Consider the following 22,094-nt stretch of genomic DNA (forward strand, 5'->3'; position numbering starts at 1 on the left):
AAAGAAATGGTATGGGTAGAGGGTTTCAGGGAACCAGGAAATAATTTCCCTTCACCCTTGTGAGTTGTACTTCACCACGTTCTTGCTCTTTTTTTGTACAGCACAGTACACAAGGTCCTGGATTGCTGTTTCTGCAACTGTCAGGAGTCTAACTCAAGGCAATAAACAGGATGAATATGGCACCATTTAAATTACAAAAGGCAAATGACATTTCACTACTTATCTAATAAGGTTAGAATTTAATACTTGCATTGCTGGAGAAATTCTCAGCTATTTGGAAATGTCAAAACACGTATTTAAAGACTGACAAAAAAATATCAAGTGGTTATTTTCACTTTTCCTTCTCTAAGCTTAGAAAGGCAATACCCCTATGGATCAAAAGGCCAGATAAATCTTATTAAGCACTAGGTTTTCCCTTTTGTCTAGTCCTCTCCCCACATTCCATCATTTCAGTCCTTTGAAATTCCTTTGTTCTGCCTGCAATCAGGGCTTCCGGGGGAAATCTGGCATTGGATCTAAAGGGAACCCCACACCACTGAAGTATTCCTGACAATCCATCATTTGGTAAATGGCTCCTTTCTTTTCCCCCTACCTCACTTGCCCCCCAGTATTTCCAGGGAACCTGTGAGTGTGGTGCTAAGGGGACCAAACTGTTGCATCCAAATGCATCATTTGGAGGATCTCTGTGTGCACAGAAGGGGTTTCTGCAGTTACCACCCAAAAGCTCCTGTCCATCACACTGGTGTTTCAGAATAACAACAGGAATTTCCTGTGTCTTCACTCCCAGCCCATGTCCATCACCAGTGCCTGCTCGGATGACAGTTTGAGCTGGAGAGAAAGAAAACAGAGGAACACAGGGCTGGTTCCCTTCCTGCAGCCCCCACACCAAAAATTCCCCTTTACCACCCCCTTTCTGGTGTTCATTTGGGACATCAGCTGCTCACCAGAAAATGTAACCAGGGAGAAAAAACGAGCACCCACCACCAACTGCCTGTTAACAATGGGACTGACTTTGTGCTGCCACAGAAGAAATTCCTTTATAAATCAGGAAGCATGATGAGCCAGAAAGAAGAGGCACAATTAAATACATTTTTTTATCCCCTATTTACGTTTTTGTTGGATTTTGATATGAGATGTAATAAAAGAGAAAGAATCAAATCAAAACATTTTGATTTGAACTCCCCTAAAATCTAAAGCTTTATGCTATTAATGAGAGCCACAGAGGGAGGCAAAGTAGTAAAAAAGGTGTCATTATACTTAATTTTGCTGAACATCACACTTTGGTGACTGGGGTCCCTCAGAGCTATGGGAAACCATCCATTTTCTTTCAAAGACCCTTCAAGTACCACACTCACACAAGACACACACAAGCAAAGAGGAAATTCTTCCAACAACGACCTGCATTAATTTATAATGTTTTTCCCAAACTCCTTTATCAAGTTTCTGTTGTAGGTCAAACCATTTTTGCTTTGCAAAGACAATCTCTGCATTTGAAGTTTATCGTCCCTTCCGAGGTTGGATCTTGTTAGTGCCCATCATTTTCACAGCTCATGAGATCCATCCTCCCGAGCCGAGCATCAAGGATCCCACCACACCGACTTGATCCAACTGTTGCAATTACGAATCATCTGTCGGAGCCCTGAGTTATGATCTCCAACGACAACTAATGAAGGCTGCCTAGCAGTTAAAATATCAAAGCACATACATCAGCACACTTTGGAGCCCGGGATAGACTTCTCTTGTATTTATTATCCACTGTAATTTACATCCCGGGCTGCCTCCGCCACCGCCAGTCCCGAGTCCGGCACCAGGTTTCAATAACCCCTCCTGACAGTCGTTTGATCGCTGGGGGGGGCAGATGAAAGGCCAGGCCGGCTGCTGCAGGCACCGGGCTCAGTCAAAACAAAGGGACTTCAGAGGCAGACAGAGATGCATCAGGTGTGAATCCCAAATGAGCAACCGGGAGTGCGGCTGATTGACGCGCTCCCATTCCCCAGCGGGATCGCTCCGGAGGCAGGAGGGGAAAGGTGCTATGAGCCAGGCATGAAATATTTGGATTTGGAAAGCCAAGACCTTGGAAAGTCATTTTAGGCTCTTTCTAAATCACTTTAATCATTCGAGTATCTCATTTTTTAAATAGGCTGGATGGAGAGAGTTTTGTTGGCATTTAAAGCCAGTTCTCTGGTTCCAACACGGCAGTGCAGTTATCTGGGAGGGGAAGGAGCAAAAAAATAAGTTTTCAGAGCTTTCAAAAGTGGATGAGACAGAACTTCGAAGAGATTACTTGGGAAAAAGCTCCTGCACCGAGTAGAGGTGGGCTGGATGATCTGACAGAGGTCAGCTCCTCCAGCTCAGAGCAGAGCATATTAATAAATGTTAAGCATCAGAATAAAAAGTTCCCACTCCATGCCTTCAGACATTCAATAAAACACTTATTTGGTAGGACAAGTTTAAGCACAGTGAGATAACACCAAAAACACACTTGGTTTGGGCAAATATAAAAAGAACTGTTCTCTTTTGTGTTGAATTTCTTCACTGAGAATAAAGAGAAAGGGAGCTGAGGGGCTGCCAGGCTCCTGCTATTTTATTTTTCCACTTCTTCAATCTATCACTAACCACCAGTTTCTCTGCATTAGTTTAACCCTTGGGGTGGTTATTTTTTCCTATTGCTTCAATTCTTATAACAGAGTTCTTACAACAGGGGTTTTTGTGGGCAGCAGGAGAGGGGGGGATTCTCCCCCTGTCCTGCTCAGGTCAGACCCCCCCTGCAGAGCTGCCTCCAGCCCTGGGGTCACCAACATCAGAAGGACATGGAGCTGCTGGAGCAGATCCAGAGGAGGCCATGGAGGTGCTCCAAAGGCTGGAGCCCCTCAGCTCTGGAGACAGGCTGGGAGAGCTGGGGGTGGTCACCTTGGAGAAGAGAAGGCCCTGGGGAGACCTTACTGAAGCTTTTCAATACTTAAAGAAGAGTCGGAAGATGAGAAAAGGTTTTTTTATCAGTGCCTGTTGTGACAGGACAAGGGCTGATGGTTTTAAAGTCAAAGATGAGAGATTTAGACAAGATATAATGAAGAATTTTTTTTCAGTGAGGATAATCCAGTGAGTGGATTAAAAACTGGAGAAAAGGCTGCTCTATTCTGACTTCATTCAGCCTGGTGCCCATCACTGCAGCATCCAAATGACCTTCACAGTTTGCCTTAATATCAAAGATCACACACAGGGTCCATGGGCTGGCAACTGAACTCAGACCCTGAATTTCACTCCATTATTTTAACACCAAACCCATCCCTCCCACCCATTACAGCCACATTTCTAAGGGATCACCCCTGTCAAGACAGGATGACATTAAGAGCAAAACGCAGCCATCAGCTCAGACCCCGAAGGGACAGGGATGTTAACTTACATTTGTTCCCTCATGCTGCCTCACATATTTACTGTACTCCTCATTTTCAGCTCTCTGACTTCAGCTAAGACACTCGGCCCAGCCTGTTTCCTTTTCAAGGTACCATCAGTCAAACTCAAGCACATCATTTTATCTCTCGGTTACTAAATTCAAACCATTTTAAACATCCTGCTTTCATCTTTGGAGCTCTCTCCCACTTTTTAACCATGCTGCAGTTACAGAGGAATGTACTTGACATATAAAACGTGCATGTGATTCCTTGAACATTTTAATGCCGTGTATTGTGTTGTAAACATCTCTTCATGTTTTATCTCCTTCTCCATAAATCAGAGCTGACTATCTTAGAAGTTTCAAAAATGACATGTTTTCTCCCTAATATAAATGTAAGGCTCCACTCCTTGAAACTTGAGTCAGCTTTCAAAGATCATCAAAAACCAGAGCTACGAAAAAGCAAAAGATTATCAACTAACGTAATATAATTTTCTCCCGCTCTATTTCCATGACAGCCTGGAGTAGGGGAAAAAACAAGTTACAAAATTGGTCTTCTCCAATCAGAAAACCACGTTTTGGTTATTCTGTTTTGTGGCTTGTAAGGAACAACACTTACTGTGTACCCATACCAATACACAACCCTGAAAGAGTTAGGAGTACAGACAGTATAAAAGTGATAGACTAGGAATAATTGTTTGTTTTATTAAAAATTATCGTGCAGTGTTTATAAGATGAAACCCCAGAACATATTTCTATTTCCTTACCACAACTGCAATTAATAAGGCTGAGCCCTTCTAATGAGATTTTCTGGAGGTTTTGGCTAGCTTAGGAATGGTACAGACAAAATGTGTCTCAACCTATTCCTTGGTAAATGCATTAAGTGCCTGTTTTTTTTTTTTAATTAAACCCCACTGTAAAATATTGGTTATTTTCAAAAGGCAGAACACCAATAAAAAACACCTGTCCGGAATAATTTTAAGTTACTTCAAGGATGGAAAAAAAAAAAAAAAGAAAGAATGCCATTAGAAAAAGAGGGAAGAAAAGGAAAAAAAAAAAAAGAGGCAAGCAGTTTTAGCAGGTGGGACTGAGAAGTGGTGACATGTTGTAGTACAATTCCGAAGGGCCGGAGGACATAACGCGGTGTCGGGTGATGTGGAAGAGAACCAGGGAGCCCCGGCTGTGGGAGCCCCGGCGATGCTGGATGAGGTGTGAGCTACAGCCCTGAAGTATTGTGATAGCCAGGGGTGAGGCAGAGGCAGAACTGCTGCTGCAGGACAAGGCAAATAAAACCCTATCTGTTCCCCGGCACCTTCCCGCGGGAGTTCCCTCCCTCGCAGCCCGCGGGCCCAACGCGCTCCACAGGGAAACCCTCAGATATTCATCCACATCCCCAGAATCCACAACATCTTCCACCAGCCTGGGAGAGTCTGCTCCTCTCAAACTACTGTCTGACATAAATTATTCCAAGATTCTTTCCTTGACGTTTCCTACACAAATGTTTCCAGGAGGACCTTGCACCACGTTTCCCCTTTGTACCTCTTGTCCGTATCTTCCAGGGTATTTTCCAACACAACCTTTTCACTCTCAAGCCACGAAACAGTAAGTCACCAGCTTCTTAAAAATCATTATCCAAGTTCACAGAATCGCTGTGAAAATGCACTCCTTCTATTTGCACATTTAGAATTTAGAATTTGTGGGTTGTGAAACTTGTTTGTAAACACACACCTCTGGCTGATAAATATCCAGACTGTACTTCTATAAACAATTAAAAAATACAAAGTTGTCAGTTTACATCAGGTTTTTTTATTGCTTTCTGGTTAAAGACAGTGAAAGTAAGGCAAGAACCTCCACTTGGGCACATTTTTGTAACTTTCTGGCTCTTGCAGTCAGGAAAAAATAGGTTTAAAGTATGACATACAACCATCTGAAATCAAGGAGAAAGTGATAATTCAAAGATTATTTCAGATGAATTTTATAAAAGAAAAAAAAACAACCCAATGCTTTGGTCTCTGTGCATTACTTAGCACAGGCCTGGCTCACTCTCATTAATTAAGTCAACTTAAATAGTTAATTCAGCTTAATTCACTTGGGGTAAAACCCTCTCAGCTCCTACCATATTGCTAAACTCAAGTGATTGAGAAAAGGAAAAAAGGATTAAAAAAGCCCAAATCACAGAATTTGAACAGTTAAAAGTTTGTATCAATACTTCCACGAGTGTTACAGAATCTTTATTACATTTTCACAGGACCAGGCTCCTCACATCCTGTCCTAAATCACGGGCAAGAATCTTACACAATCGACACTTCACCTTCCCACGACATATTTGGGGACTGTAAATCGTGCACACAGATTTATCAGGGAAACGAGGAGTGGGAAAGATGAGCTGCCCTTAAAGATGTACAGATTTATGGCACTGTGGGAAGTGGGAAGACGGTTATCATATAAAAAGGTCCTTAAGGGATCGCAAGGAGCACCGAGGGAAACATGAGTCATGAGCTGCCAGAGAAGGGGATGCGTATGGGGAGCAATGGACAGAGCAAAGTAGCAATAAAGGAAGTTCCAAGTCAAATGTGCTCCTTCCCAAAGGTCGAGGCGGATACCCCAGCTTAAAGTATTCATGGAAAATTAAATTCCCAGCCGGTTCAGACACGGCAACACCGGCAAAGGGACACTCAGGGACTGAAAGGACCCATTGATAAACAAGGTCATAGAGCAGAGCTCCTTCCTTCTGCTTCGTTACCAACTCTGCTCCTTTATTTTCTTTACTTGGAGCAGTTGCCTTGAAGGTCTCTCTACACAGCCACAGTGGCTCAACATGAGCAAATGTGCAAATTCAAAGTGTTCAGCTGAGATTGAGAAAGACGCTTTGTGAGGCTGGAGTAACTTGTAGTGAATAATTAGTGAATTATGAGCCCAAGCACAAAGTTACTGCACTCCTGACTTCCCCTTCCTATCCCAACAAGGCTCAGAAGTGTCCAGCTGCAAATTACACCACAGGATTCCTGGTCCTCCCAAAGTAATTCAATATTTTAAAAAGTGGCTTGTGGGAATTTAAAAAATTGCAACTTTTGGGACAAAATATACAGAGCAACACATGGATGCTGAAACAAAGAAAACCAGTTATTTGTTTGTGAATGGCACCTCTAGGAAAATCTATCAAAATCTCAGGACAAGTTGCACAGGAAAATCTAAATAAGCAATAATTGATTCTCTCAGTCCAGTAGTATGCATATCAAAGGTGAAGTAAGTGTGACAGTAAATATTTCAAAGGATAACTCACAAATGGGTTTTTTAATATTAAAAAAGCAGTAAAGCAAAAAAGGGAGGTAAAAAGCACACCTCTAAAATTGTATCAAAACCCAAGAAAGCTTCACCTTATTTATGACAGCTTTTCTACCCAGCCTTTGTGCGAAAAATATGTAATGATAACCAAATGTATTCCTCAGAAAATAGTGTGACTTACTTAAAATTATTTTTTAAGGCTACCTAGGTGTTTTCAAGTTAGGCAGGCTACATAAATATTTCCAAGCAAGTAAAAACCATGCAGCATCCTTCCAATTTTGCAGAGAAAACAGACACAAAGTTAGCTGCCTGCCCCAGTTTTAAGCTCAGTGAAAACAAACAGTAAAACCTGTAAAAACAACAAACAGGACTTACTTCAGGCTGAACAAGAAGTGTGCTGATGGGTGCAAGCCCAAAAATCACACTGAGTGCCTACAACTGAGGTGTTCCAAGGTGTAAACATCAGAGCCCAAATCAACCAAGGTGAGTCAGCCAGGAAACTTCCATTACTGGGGTCTCAGGACTCACAAGTGATTGCTGAAAACATGAAGTCCCATCACTGCTGCTGCTGCTTCTTTTTCCAGGCCATATTTATACAACTGAGAGTGGCTGTGGCTACTGCGCTTTGTAACTCTGTTCAACACAAGTGTTGGTACCTCTTCACTGGTTGAGCTTTCCTTTGGGATGCAGGAAGAGCCCAACAGCAACTTTGCTTCACAGCTGGAGTGCAGGAGAGCTGAGATCAGCATCAAGCTCCCCAGGCATGTTGACACATGCAGGGCAGTTCAGGCACCCGGAACACTGTCATGGAACAACCTCCACAGGACAGAGATGTTCAGTACGTTCTGCAGATGTGCAGGAGATACCCTGACTCCAGCCTGGACAAAACCCCACTACTGACATTTAGAGAGGTGCTCTGAGCCACTCTTTACACAGATCCAACAAGGTCATGCAACAGCACATCCAAAGAATCAGGCCTGTGAGGCTGGAGCCCCGCTGGCTATTCTTACACTCCAATTACCCAGTTCTTCCTCTGTCATTTTCAATGATCCAGGCTCGGTATTACCAAGATAAACATTATTATTGGGAGGCTTAAAACCTCATCAACTTCATTCTGTATAAACACACCATGCCTAGCAACTCCCCTTGAATTCCCAGGCACACACTCCTTTTGTGGTGTCAGCTTTAGCAGCCCCGAGCTCACAGGGCAGCTGAAGGCACAGCACTCCAGCCATCCAGTCAGCATTTCAGGAGCCAGGATGACACCAGTTTGCTGTACAGATGAGGATGGACTGACCTGGTTGATGGAGTTGGCAGCACAGGATGCCAGGCCAGTTCCAAGGGAGGCCAGCAGGAAACAGGGCAGGTCAAAAGGGACGGGGGCCATGGCAAAGCCGGCGGACGCGGTGCTGACAACCAGAGCTGCAACACAGTGAGAGCACAGGTCAGAGAACACCAGAAACCACCTCCTTTGGGCACAACACTATAAATAAGGCTTTCAAACTTTAGGAACCCATGTGCAGATTAAGTTTTTGCCACTTTTATGGCTCACAGTAGCTCCAGAAACTGAGTACAATTAATATTAATATTCCACATAGAGAAGTCAAAAATCAGAAGAACTGTCAGGGATGAAACAAGAAACCCAGAAACATCAGCACATTAGTAGAAGAGGTGAGAACAAAAAAGCTTCACAGAATATTCTCAGTAAACATTCCACAGGATGTGCTATCGTGATGAAATCAAGTTTTTCAATCTGAGTAGGCTGAGCAATCAAGCCCACCAGGGAACCCACCAGAAAATACACTTTGTTCAACCCCTGAGCTCCTGCCAGTTGATTGCCCTCCAGATTATGTACTATTTTCAGTCTCAACCTTAGTTACTTATCAATTTTTTTGAATAATAAAAGGATGTCCTGAAATCTGAGGTTTGGTAGGTAAAGAAAAGGTGGAAAAAGAGATAGAAAAGAACTTAAACAGCAACACCTGTGGGATGAGTCCTTAACCTTTGCAAAGTGTCAGCTGAAACAGGGAAAGGTGAAGGTAACCAAAAAGACAAGTGTCAGATGAGCCTCATTCATGTTTCTCCATTCCCTGTTTTATGGATTTGCCCCAGGACCAAACTGCCCCACTCAACATGTACAGGACATGATTTGTTCCAGTAACTCACACGTCACTGCAAAGCCTAATGGGGAAGAAAAACAGTAAGAGAAATCCCCAAATGAGATATATGCTTTATATCAAATTATAGCAGGGATTTAAGCAGTGCAGAGCTAAAAGGAGACTCAGGGCATGTAGCTACAGTAATTTCACTGCATCATCTCTGCTCCCACTTGACTTGCCCACTTTGGGCTGAAGGCACAATCACATCATCTCATGGACCCAATGGCACTTAAAGGCCTCAAAATTTGAGTGCATTCACAAAAATCCATTTCAGTTTTGTCATCTAAAATTATAACTTTAGTACAGTACTGCAAATTACATCCCTAAAATGAAAGTTACCTAACTCTCAATCCTAATATTGTAATTTGCCAAATAACAGGTCTCACAAACTTCACTTTTGGCAAGAAATAATATGACATGGCAAATTTCTTATACTATAAAAGTCAGCACACTTATGGAATATCTTCCTCATGACCTTGAACCTTACAATCTGAAATTAATAGCTATTAAAGAGAAAGTATTTAAATTATATTCTGCATGTAACTGCATGTTCCAGAACTCAGCCAGCTCAAATCAAAGCATCAAAATGTTCTCATCTTCCTGAGTCCTACAAAGTCTACCATCTGTCTGAAGTTAAATACAAATAAATAACCTTTGCTGACTGAAAATACCTGGATTATCTATTAAGCAGTGTTACTTGAGATGAAAAACTAAATGTCATGGCAGTGACCTGCCAGCAAGGATGCAAAGTGCTCATTTTAAGAGCTGTGCCTGCATAAGAACCTTAGGATTTAATACTAAAAACACAGTGAAGAAAACTTGCTGCTCATCAAAACTTTTCTCTAAGCATTAAAATCCCTTGGTGACTGAATATTATTATAAGAATATACATAATATAATTATAAGCATTAATTCTTTAGCCTTGTTATAGAGTCCCAGGCTACTTCTAAAATCTGTGACAGAGCTTTACCCTCTGAGCAGCTCTGAAATAACCACAGGTTCTGCTGGCCCACCAGACAAACAGACATGAAGGTTGTTCTGAAAGACTGGACCCATTTATTATATAAATACCACACCACCTTAGCTTCCAAACTTCTTAGCAGAGTGCACAGGAGAACATGAAATGCATTGGCACAACTGAGGAGTTAAAAAACGCCCTGAAAATGACAGTGAACGGTGGCGTTTGCATTTCCAAGAGTGATTACATTCGGGGTTTTTTGCATAATAAATCACACACTCATTTCCAGACAAGAATTTAATTAAAACTTATCTTAGAGAGCACTTTACACCAATTTATTATGGGAAAACACCAGCTCATTTACTGGAGAAGAAAGGTGGAGCGGATTGGCAAACAGTCAGTGTAACATTAGCACTACCCTGACCCCAAAGAAATTCGAATACTGTACAGCTACAGCACTAATTAAAGTCCCCATTGATTTCTCCAGATTAATTTCAGCCAGTCATTTCAGTTTGACTTATCAGGAGCTCATTTAGAAAGGTTGCAGCACATCCTCTCCCCTATCCCATTAAAGCAAGTATTTTCTGTTGTCTGGGCAGGGTTTGCACACCAGGCACTCCCTGCTTCCCTCATTGCCCAGATATTCCAATGCAACACATCAGCAGTAAATAGGAAAATGCTCCCTTTGGATTGGGAAGTTTATTTTCTTTAACTGTGGAAGCAATAATTTACTCTTCAACTTCCCTCGTGGAGGAAAAGTATATTTAATTGAGATCACATCAAGGGAATGAGGTCATTGACTCTGTTTGTTTTTTAATCCCTGTTAGTTTAGTGCTTTAGGGGCCAAATTAACTTCACCTTATTGCATAATAGATGGAATCGATCCTTTCAAGGCTTGATGAGAGTTGGCATTATATTCACTCTTCAAAAAGAAGCCAAGACTTAAACTTATGATCTCAGCCTAAACCTAATTTTCAGCCCTTTAAACATTTTCAGCTTTAACAAAAATGAACAGGGGACATTTGTCTCCAGTTTCAATGTAAATGAAAAAGAAAATGCTAATGGATTGGTGACAAAGAGTGAATTATAATGTTCCTAGCATAAAAATACAGTCAAAAAGCCTAGTGTGTTCTTTACATTCCTTTTCCACTCCATCACAATGTGATCTGCTTGTATAAATCCCTGTATTTGTATTTATAGCATGTGAATCACTTTGCCATATTTTGCCTACCTCCTATTAAAAAGCAGCCAAGCCAAAATAAAACCATAGAAAGCCAAAGCAAATCAATTCTGCTTTAGAATTCCCTTCTACTCCTATACTGGTGATACATCAGCACACACAGAAGGACAAAAGCAAATGCATTTCTACTTTAATTTAGGAAACAATTTCACTCCTTTACTGCAAGTGTTTATACAGTCCTTGAAGGAAAGTAGTTTTCCAAAATGATGGAATTTTCCTTCCAGAGTTTTCACACTTTGGTTTCTGGAAAGCCAAGTGTAGCACCAATATTTGTGCTACACACCTGACCAACGTGTCCTCTATAAACTCAGGTTTGTTAGGGCATATCAAAGCTTTGATGCACATAACCTTTGCATTATATCATATAAAATTCAAGTGCAGTATCACAAACCTCCATCCAACAATTTTAAATTGATCTGCTAAAAATAAACCGTAATAAGGGTTTATTTTTATTTCATTAGTTTTTCTGGTAGAGTGGAAAATAAATTGCCAGACAGCTACCACTACTCAGCTTTTGTTTCTTTGATGGGATAATAGTTACTGGCATATTAATCACAAAATGAGAACTACTTTGACAAGTATATGAAATATATTTAGAACTGAGAATAAACGTGCACTAGTAATAGTTGGAACAATATCTACCAATACATCTTTGTCAAAGTTACCATTTAAAGAATAAATGCCATAATAAATGCTATTATTCCAGAATAAAGTGGGAACATACTGGAAACTCCACTAAAGCAAATGGATTTTTCACTAGAGTGAAAAAAAAAAAAAATGTTACCAGAGTTTTAACCTATAAACACAACACAGGCCCCTTATTTGTTGTTTGGTGACACTCAAGGCTATGCAAAGCTGGATCTCTGTCACTGTGTCACCAAGGCACAACAGCCAAGAGATGAAGTAGGATGGGCACAATCACATCTTAAAACAGTATCAAATATCTCAGGCTTCTGATTTCCAGTTCAGCACTTTTGTGCTAAAGCATCACTATTGCACAGACACAACTCCAGACAGAAGCAATACAGCCAATTAATTCCAGCTGTTTTCTAGTAGAAGAGACAGGGTTATTTTCTTATAAGAGGACACATTAAAAAAAAAATGCTCTGGTTCAGTTTCCAAAACTGAAGATGCTCATAAATTATCATATTTGTCCACCCATGTTGATCCACTTCTCAGATAGGTGCTACAGAATCACAGATTCAATCAGGTTGGAAAAGATCTCTGAGACCATCAAATCCAACCTTTGACTGAACAACACCTTGTTAACCAGACCAAGCACTGAGTGCCATGTCCAGTCTTTCCTTGAACACATCAGGTGCTGTACATCAGAGAAACATGGAGTGGTTTGGGTTGGAAGGGACCTTCAAGCCCATCCAGTCCCACCCCCTGCCATGGGCAGGGACACCTTCCACCAGCCCAGGTTGCTCCAAGCCCCGTCCAACCTCACCTTGGACACTTCAGGGATGGGGCAGCCACAGTTTCCCTGGGCAACCTGGAACACTCAGCAGTTTTCATACCATGCCTTCATCACAGTTCCCCCAAATTAAAAACCGAATTGGGATTTTCCTGTGTGTTTGCATACAGCTCATCTGAGTTTTTTATCTGTAATCCCTAGAGGAAACATTAACTTCAAGTTTAGAGTTAAGTAAAGAAGATGAGACAACCTGAAATTCTTCATGTGTGTGCATTATTAATCACTAGAATTTCCTCCTATTCCCACACCTTGTGTCTCTCTCCTATTTTAGGTTACATAACACATAAACTTTAGGATCGAGTTGAAAACAATGACATTTATAATTCTGAAAACCTATCAGACAGATGCATTAGCTTTCCAAGTGCCTGGATGGTAGGATACAGCTGTTGAGAGAGCAGCCAACACAGAACAGCACAGAGACAGGAATGGATGGAAACTGAACCCAAAAAGGCAGATTATGCGACAGGTAATTAAAAGTTCCCTAATTGTTTTCTATGGCAAAAGAATATAAACAAAAATCTACTCCTGTTTTTAAGGCAGAGCTTCTAATGGCAGAGTCTCAAGAGCTGCACTTTACATGAAGCAGGAGGGTATGGAAATAGCTAAACTCATTTCCTTTCAAAGGTGAAGTACAGTTCAGAATACAAACAAACAATCCCCTTCCTTCAGCAGCGGGAAAAGAACAGGGCATAAGGAAGTCCCATTTTAGCATAATGCAGAGTTTGTTTTTTTGTTATTTCATACTCCAAAAAGTATAAATAAAGAGTCTGCCAAAAAAACCACACAGGATATGAGATCTATCAGAACTTCATGGGTGAAAGGAACTCAGTTGTGTGTCATTTGTAAGTTAAAAACTGACCTCAGAGAATTTATTCTTGTTTAAAAAAAATACAATCAAAGAATGACTCCACCATATTCTTTACAGAATATATAATTTGTCTAAATGTTAGAAGAAAAGCTAATCCTGTTTCCTTGCTACACTGTACCCAGTATTATTCCTGCTCCTTTCCTGTGCTACCCCACGATCAATAAAGACCATCAAATGAACTCCCCTCCTACAAACCCCTCTTCATCCAACTTATTCTTTTACACTTCCCACATCCCAAAAATCTCCACACCAAATACACAGAGATCAAAATGAGAAAAGAGGTTGAGGTTTTTTTCTGTATCTCTCTATACCTGCTCCACAGGTACAAAGTTCACCACACTTCCCCTGGCTCAAGAACTCTTCCAGTGCCAGCAGAGAGAGGCTAAAGACACAGCCCCTTCCCCTGCAGCCTTGGAAGTCAGATTAAAAATTCTACAGCTGTTCAGAAACGAGCAGTTAAGTTTACAGCTCAAAACAACAGTCCTGAAGGGAATGAAATTCATTAACCTTTGCCTCCTACAGCCTATTTTAAATCCAGAGAGGTGCTTGCCTGTCAAAATTGCTTTTTGCATTTAATAGAGCCTACTGGAAACTGCTGAAGAGTTCTGCAGCAACGCTGAGGCCACACAAAAAAGCATCACATGAAATTACTTTCTCCCAGTAAATACATTCTGGCATCTTGCTGCAGTTGTTCAAACTCCTGTTTTGAGGAGCACCAGCAACATTAGGATGTGGTCACACTGAGCATTCCTGTCAGGAATGTCAGCAAACATAAGAACAAACACATCAAGTGCTTAAAAGAATAGTTCATTTTCTTTCTCTCTGGTCCCTTAATCGTGGCATTTTAACTTTTCATTTCTGGATCTAGTGAGAATTTTTAATTCAGCTCTACCCCAGTAGCTGGCACAGCCTTCAAGTTCACATAAGAACCACTTAAATAAAATCACCTCACTGAAAATATGCCAGAAGAGCTAATTGTTCATACAGCACTTACAAGTTATCCACGGTGAGCCCTACAGAAACAAAGTATTACTAAAACTGAACAGTGTGGGGGAGAAAAAGGCAAGCCCTGTATAATGGAGAAAGAAAGATGAGGCAATAAGTGAGGCTGGATGTGCCACAAAGCTGTTGCAAATAACCCTGATAACTGCTGAATGTGCTAGTGAGAGCTTTATACACCCAAATTTGAACTTACCAAGGCTAATATATAAAAGTGACATGCTAAATTATCAAAGATATGCTTTCATCTCATCAACCTCTTTACCAGCACAAAATAAATGCCCTGAGGTTTTCTAAAAACAATGAGGAAGAAAATTGAGATGTACAAACGAGATCAGTTGTGCCAAGTCCAAACCATGAGACGTCTCATCAACGCTGAGATGAAAATGTGAACGACCATTACACGCTCCATGTGGTCAGCACAATTTTTCCACTTATATATTGCAAGACAAAAAGTTTTAAAAAGTGAACTGAATTCACAAATTGTTATGGCAAAGAACAGTCTTGTTATCAGGAATTTATTCCACGCACTGGAAAGAGCACCAAGGTAAGAACTCAGGAAATTACATTTCTGCTCTTGAATTGATGTAGACAAGATGATCAGATCATCAGAGTGCCCTTAGAAATAAAAGTACATATAGCACTACCTATTGGCAAAGGAGTAATTTATAGTTGTTAAATATTACTACCATAACAAGGCAAAATGTAGTTAAGGCAGCAAAGCAACTGCTGAACAAACTGCTGGTTGGAAGAGACAACACTAGTACTGACTGAAAAGTAAATTATATCTTATTTTATAAAATTCAATTGGTCAGACTCAAACATTTTTCTTTGTAATACAGGAAACTATTTGGATTATCTTTCGTTGGGACTTTTAATACACATTTCACAACAAGCAGTACTAAAGTGAAAGGTATGTAAATAAGACGGAATATTGGTAAACTTAAATAAGACAACTTTAAACACTGAATACAATATTTGTAAATTCACTTACTGACCTAGTTTCACTGTAGTTTTTGTACCAATACCTGCTTGTTTATGACTGCCAAAAGCTAGCTGACACAGGATGCAAGCTCCTCCTCATTATCTTTAAAATTTAATGGGAAAACTACCAAATGCTTCCCCAAAACAATTTTCCCAGCACACATTAGATGGAATTTTGTATCAGGAAGGTGGGAATTATCACAGGAAAAGCCACACTGTACCAGTAACGTGCTTAAGAACTCTGCTATCACACAGGATGCAGAGAAGTGATAAAAAAAGACCAGTGATACCTGTGAGCTTGATTTTGGACAAGCGTGCCAAAATTCCTGGCAGCTCATCCAGCCGCAGCTTCATCTCCTTCCACTGTCTGTCTTCTCTGGGCTCTGCTCTCACTGCTGTGGCCTCAGTTTCTGCAGGTGACTTCACTTCTCTCAGCTCATGTCTCCCTGATGTCTCAGGCCAAGGCTGATGAGCAGGTGAAACGGGGCTAATCTTGTGGATAACCTTTTTCTCCTGATCCAGCTGAAGCTCGTGAAAAGGAGACACGACCGGGTCCGACTTGGGTTTGGCTCGTTGGCTGAGGTCTCTGTTGTGCTGAGTTACATACTAAATACAGTGAGAGATGTTCAAATGAATAGGTAAGAAGATACTTTCATCCGTTTCACACTGTTAACACCACCAATATTATTGCTGTAACATTCTCATTTTTAAGAGAATTATTTCCTGTGATGCGAGCCTGAATTTCAAACACTTACTTCGTAAGCAAAAAGGCTTCTGAAGTTGGTCAAAATATTACAAAAGCAGATTTACAACTCACAACTGCATCAATAATGTTTACTTAAACTTGGATGATTGCTTCTGGTTAAATTTACTTACCCCCCCCCCAGCTTCAATAGCAAACCCTTCGTTCATATTCAAAACCACCAGGTAACACCATTTGATTTACAACTGGTCAATTCATAGAATCATTAATGTTGGAAAAGACCTCCAAGATCATCAGATTCAACCTTTGATCAAACAAAATTCACCTTTAAATAGGGAGATACACAAGTGCCCATAACAATTCCAGTCTCCCATACAGGCACTTGATTTTTGCATCTTTAAGAGATGAAAAAGAAATCAGAAAAATGCCAGAAAATACCATCTACCTGCCATGATATAAAATCATCTCCCACATTACTCTATTACTACTTATGCCAAGCTTTATGTTAATTAACTAGACAGCAAATTTCAACAGGAGTTCAAATGAACATACTTTGAACATAGAGTTAGGAGACAGTTGTTTCCTCTCATTTAAAGGTCTCAGAATACATACAGAATAAGAAAAATACCATTTAGCTTCTCCATTCCATTTTCTTCTCCAAAATATTCTCTATATTTCAAGCACAAGAGGCATAAAAAGACAGAGCTTTCAACTAATCCTGGTTTAGAGTGCACATTAATAATTATAATGAGTAAGAGGGATATGAAACTCTGAATGAGTGATGTGAATACAGATCAAATCAGCAGCACAAATAAGTGTTTGAGAAGTGGTGGTAACCCCAGAAGCCTGGAAAGATCCCCATTTATTGATTCACAGCTGTACAAGCTCCTTACAGGCAAAGCAGTCACTGTAAGACTCAGTCTTACCCACATGTCATAGATGAAGCTCCAAAGTGCAACAAAGAGAACACAACTCAGGGAAGAAAAAAAACAAGTCTTGTACTACCATCCACTTACATGTGATGCAACTGGTCAAAGGAGAAGATGCAATTTCAAAGGTTTGAATGATAATTACAGCTTTTTTAATACCTAAAACTAACAGCACACTGTAAATGAAACCCATTAACTTAACGAGCTCAGGAGTTTTGATTTAAATTAACTGATTAACTCACAACACACCTCCTCCACAGGTGAGTTCCATCTACCACTTGTACGACTGCTGGCCAAGATGTGACTTTCTTATTAGCATTTCTATAAATAACAGTTTAAAAATAATTGTAGTTCATGTTTTTCGGCAGGAGATGAGTGTCCTGCTGCAAAGGCCCAGGAAGATTCGTGTCAAGCAGAGGAGACTCTGTAGCACAAGGAACTGTCCAGCCTCAGGGATTTTAGATACCAAGCCCTTAAATCCCATTCAGTGAGAAAATGAGATGCTTGGGATTACCTGAGTTGGGTTGGTAAGAAGAATACTGCTTTTATCAACTAATCTCCATTTTGACCTGGGATGAATGAGAAACATGGGATAAATCCCCTCCCTGACTTACCATTCGTTTGAGAAAGTTAAAGTACTGAAATGTAATCAACCTGTCGTTGGCTGCCCGGCAGAGGTGCAGGAAGGGGCACGGGATGTGCCGTGTGCCAGCGCCCTTCAGACGCCACACAAACAGTCCTATTGAAAGGAGAAAAGGAAAAAAGATAACATTAGATTCACATTTATCCTCTGCCACTGAGTTTGCTCCTAATTCAGTGTCTGCTCTCAGCTGTGACACAGGACACCCCAACAAATGGGACTCAGGGTAGGTCGGGAGGGGAGAAACTTTTGCTGCTGCAGGGTAAAGACTTGAAAGTGGAGAATCACAGAATCATGGAATCATTAGGGAGGGAAAAGACTTCTAAGATCATAAGTCCAACCATCACGAGCCCATGTCCCTAAGCACCACATTCACACGTTTTCTGAACTCTTCCAGGGACGGTGATTCCACCACTGCCCTGGGCAGCCTGTTGCCAGTGCCTGACCACCCTTCCAGTGAAGTCATCCTCCCTAATATCCAATGTAAATCTCCTCTGGAACAACTTGAGGCTGTTTCCTCTCATCCTGTACCTGGGAACAGAGCCTGACCCCCACCTAGCTCCCCCCTCCTGTCAGGGAGTTGCAGAGCCAGAAGGTCCCCCCTGAGCCTCCTTTTCTCCAGGCTGAGCCCCCCCAGCTCCCTCAGCTACTCCTGGTGCTCCAGCCCCTTCCCCAGCTCTGTTCCCTTCTCTGAACCCACTCCAGCTCCTCAATGTCCTTCTTCTCACGACAGGCCCCAAACCAAACTGGAAGCATGCCCTAATGACGTTTTGTGTTTTCTTCCAAATCTCTCAGCTCCCTGAGATGCATTTTCACAGAGTCACAGAATATGTGGAATTGGAAAGCACCCACAAGGATAACAGAGCCCAACTCCTGTCCCTGCAAAGGACATCCCCAAGAATCCCATCATGTGCCTGAGAGCATTGTCCCAACACTCCTCGAGCTCTGTCAGCCTTGGGGCTGTAGGACTGTAGGATAGCAGCATTATTCCACTACTATCTCTCTATACTACTGACAAAATTATCTTGGCAAAGCAGCACTGAGAGGAAGAAGCTGCCATGGGACAGCACATAGAGAATAGAGTCCAGTGTGGCACTCAGGAATCCTCCATATGTAGGGACGTACACAGGGATCCCCCATACAGAGGGATATACACAGGGATCCCCCACACAGAGATTCCCCCATATACACAGGGATCCCCCATAAAGAGGGACACACACAGGGATCCCCCATAGAGGGACACACATAAAGATCCCCCATAAAGAAGGACACACACAAGGATCCCCCATGCACAGGGACACACACAGAGATTCCCCATAAAGAGGGACACACACAAGGGACCCCTATACAAGACACATACAAGGATCCCTGTATTGAAGGACACACACAGGGATCCCCTAAACAGAGGGATACACACAGGGACCTCCATACAGGACACACACAGGGATCTCCCATAGAGGGACACACATAAAGACTCCCCATAAAGAAGGACACACACAAGCATCCCCCATACATAAGGACACACAGAGAGATTCCTCATAAAGAGGGACACACACAAGGGACCCCTATACAGGACACATACAAGGATCCCTATATTGAAGGACACACACAGGGATCTCCCATATAGAGGGATACAAACAGGGACCCCCATACAGGACACACACAGGGATCCCTCAAACAGAGGGATACCCACAGGGATACCCACAGGGACCTCCATACAGGACACACACAGGGATCCTCCACAGAGGGATGTGCACAGGGATCCCCCATACAGAAGGACCCACACAGGGATCCCCTGTACAGGACACACACAAAGATCCCCCATACAAAAGGACTCACAGAGGGATCTCCCATTCATTCTCCCACACAGAGGGATACACACACGGGACCCCTATACAGGACACACACAAGGGACCCCCATACAGAAGGACACACACAAGGATCCCCATACAGAAGGACACACACAGGCATCCCCCATACAGAAGGACACACACAGGCATCCCCCATACAGAAGGACACACACAGGCGTCCCCCATACAGAGGGATACACGCAAGGGACCCCCATACAGGAGGGCACACACAGGGATCTCCATACAGGACATACACAAGGATCCTCCATACAGAAGGGCACACGAGGATCCCCTATACAAAGGGATACAGAAGGACACATGGATCCCCCATACAGGACACACACAGATATCCCCATACAAAAGAGCTTACACAGGGATCTCCATACAGGACACAGACAAGTATCCTCATACAGAAGAACATACACAGGTACCCCTATTACAAAAGGACACACACACACATCCCCCAAACAGGTATCCCCATACAGAAGGACACACACAGGATCTCCATACAGGATACACACAGGTATTCCCATACAGAAAGACACACATGGATGCTCCATGCAGGATACACACAGGCATCCCCATACAGAAGGACACACAGAGATCCTCCATACAGGACACACACAGGTATCCCCATACAGAAGGTCACACATGGATGCCCCACGCACGGCACACACAGGGACATGCACGCTCCGGGTACCGCTCTCCAGAGCAGCCCCAGGGTGTCCCCAGCCCTGCCCGCTCCACCGGCCCCCCACTGCCATCCCCGCGGTACCTGCGAGCGCCCGGGGCGGGCGGGCGGCGCTCATGGCCGCGGCTGCTCCGCCGCCTCCCCCTCAGCGCCTGGGCGCCGCCATCTTGCCGCGTGACCTCCAGACGACTTCCGGGTCGACGGCGGAGGAGGCGGAGCGGCCATTGCGGGGCCGGGCCGGGGCTGGGCCGGGGCTGGGCCGGGGCTGGGCTGGGGCTGGGACGGTGCTGTCCTTACTGTGAGGGACGGCTGTCCCGGGGCTGTCCTTACCGTGAGGGGCGGCTGTCCCGGGGCTGTCCCTGCCCCGAGGATCGGCTGTCCCGGGGCTGTCCCTGCTGTCAGGGGCGGCCGTGCCCCTGGGCTACAGAGAGTTTTATACACCTAAATTTGAAACTCCACGTGAAAGTGGCACAGCAAAGTAGCCAAAGACATGCTCCTTTCGTCTCATCCGGCTCTTTATCCGGCACGAAATAAATGCCCTTGTTTTGCTTTGGGGGTTTGGTTTGTTTGTTTGTTTTTAAATAATCGCGGAGTTGTTTGGGTCGGGAGGGGCCCCTGGGGATCCCCCGGTCCAGCCCCCTGCCCAGGCAGGGTCACCTGGAGCAGGTGACACAGGAACACATCCAGGTGGGGTTGGAATGTCTCCGGAGAGGAGACTCCACACCCTCCCCGGGCAGCTGTTCCAGAGCTCTGTCGCCTCCATGGAGAGAAGTTCTTCCTCGTGTTGAGGTGGAGCTTCCTGTGTTTTGATTTATGGCCATTGCTCCTGTCACTGAGCAGCACTGGAAAATCTGACACCATCCTCTGACACCCCTTGGAGATATTTGTATGGATTGATGGGATCCCCTCTTCATCTTCTCCAGATTAACCAAGCCCAGCTCCTGCAGTCTCTCCTCATCAAAAATGCTCCAGACACCCCATCACCTTTATGGGCTCCTCTGGACTCTCTCCTGTAGCTCCTTGTCTCTCTTGCCCAGAACTGGACACAGCACTGCACATAATGAAGAAGAAAATTATGGATATACAACAAAACCAGTTGTGCCAAGTCCAAAACGTGAGATGTCTCATCAACACTGAGATGAAAATGTAAATGACCATTCTACACTCTGTGTGGTCAGCACAGTTTTTCCATGGAGGAACAAACAGTGAAAACGTAGACAATGTAAAACAAAAAGTTTCCAAAAGTAAACTGAATTCAGGACTTTTATTATAACAAGTTGTTATGACAAAGAACAACAGTTCTTTTGGGGGATGTGGGTGAGGTTGGTCCTGCAGAGCAAGTCCCAGAGTAGCTTCCCACCCAGTGAACTGATCAGGGACCCTGGGGGTTGGATTTGGGATACAGGGACAGGTGACAGCGTTCAGGTGGGAACTGGGGCCAGACAGGAGACCTCGGACACCTTTGCAATGAGGAAACACCTGGAGCCCTGCTTGGAGCATCCTCAGGGCCTCTGCCAGGCACTGAGACAGTTCCCTCTGCTGCATCCCTGGGCTCATCCCCAGGGAACAGCCACAGGCAGGACTTGGTGTCCCCACACAGATGGATGTGGTGTCCATGACACAGCGAGAGGGTGACCAGAAGTGTGTGGGGGCATCGAGACATGTTTGTAAAAAAGCCAAGGGAGGGCTAAGAAAAAATAAATTCATTCTATGGAGTCTCATTCCCAAAAGGATCCGAGCTTTAAAGAGCCAAAGACTTGGTAAAAATAAAATAAAATAAAATAAAATCTGTATTTGGTTAGTAAAGTAATTCTGGAAGACGAAAGTTTGATTTCTATACTCCTTGGTTGAAAATACACATTGCAGGGGGTCATGCTGAAGAACTGACCCAGCTGTCACCTCATCCTGCCCTCAGACACG

At 43.1% G+C, this 22,094-nt stretch overlaps 1 protein-coding gene across 1 annotated transcript in view; it reads right to left on the reverse strand.

Moving 5' to 3' along the window:
- LOC135424446 (protoheme IX farnesyltransferase, mitochondrial) overlaps window positions 1-20,387 on the reverse strand; it is a 102,532-nt gene extending 82,145 nt beyond the window's left edge. The window contains exons 1-4 of the mRNA XM_064675674.1: window positions 20,259-20,387; window positions 17,608-17,732; window positions 15,652-15,967; window positions 7,974-8,098 (exon numbers count right to left, since the gene is read on the reverse strand). Of these exons, the coding sequence (XP_064531744.1) occupies window positions 7,974-8,098; window positions 15,652-15,967; window positions 17,608-17,732; window positions 20,259-20,292 (600 nt within the window). The 5' untranslated portion in view covers window positions 20,293-20,387. The remainder of the gene's footprint in view (window positions 1-7,973; window positions 8,099-15,651; window positions 15,968-17,607; window positions 17,733-20,258) is intronic.
- Window positions 20,388-22,094: the final 1,707 nt, after the last annotated feature.

Source organism: Pseudopipra pipra, chromosome 19 (assembly GCF_036250125.1).
Source record: "Pseudopipra pipra isolate bDixPip1 chromosome 19, bDixPip1.hap1, whole genome shotgun sequence".
NCBI classification, from domain to species: domain Eukaryota; kingdom Metazoa; phylum Chordata; class Aves; order Passeriformes; family Pipridae; genus Pseudopipra; species Pseudopipra pipra.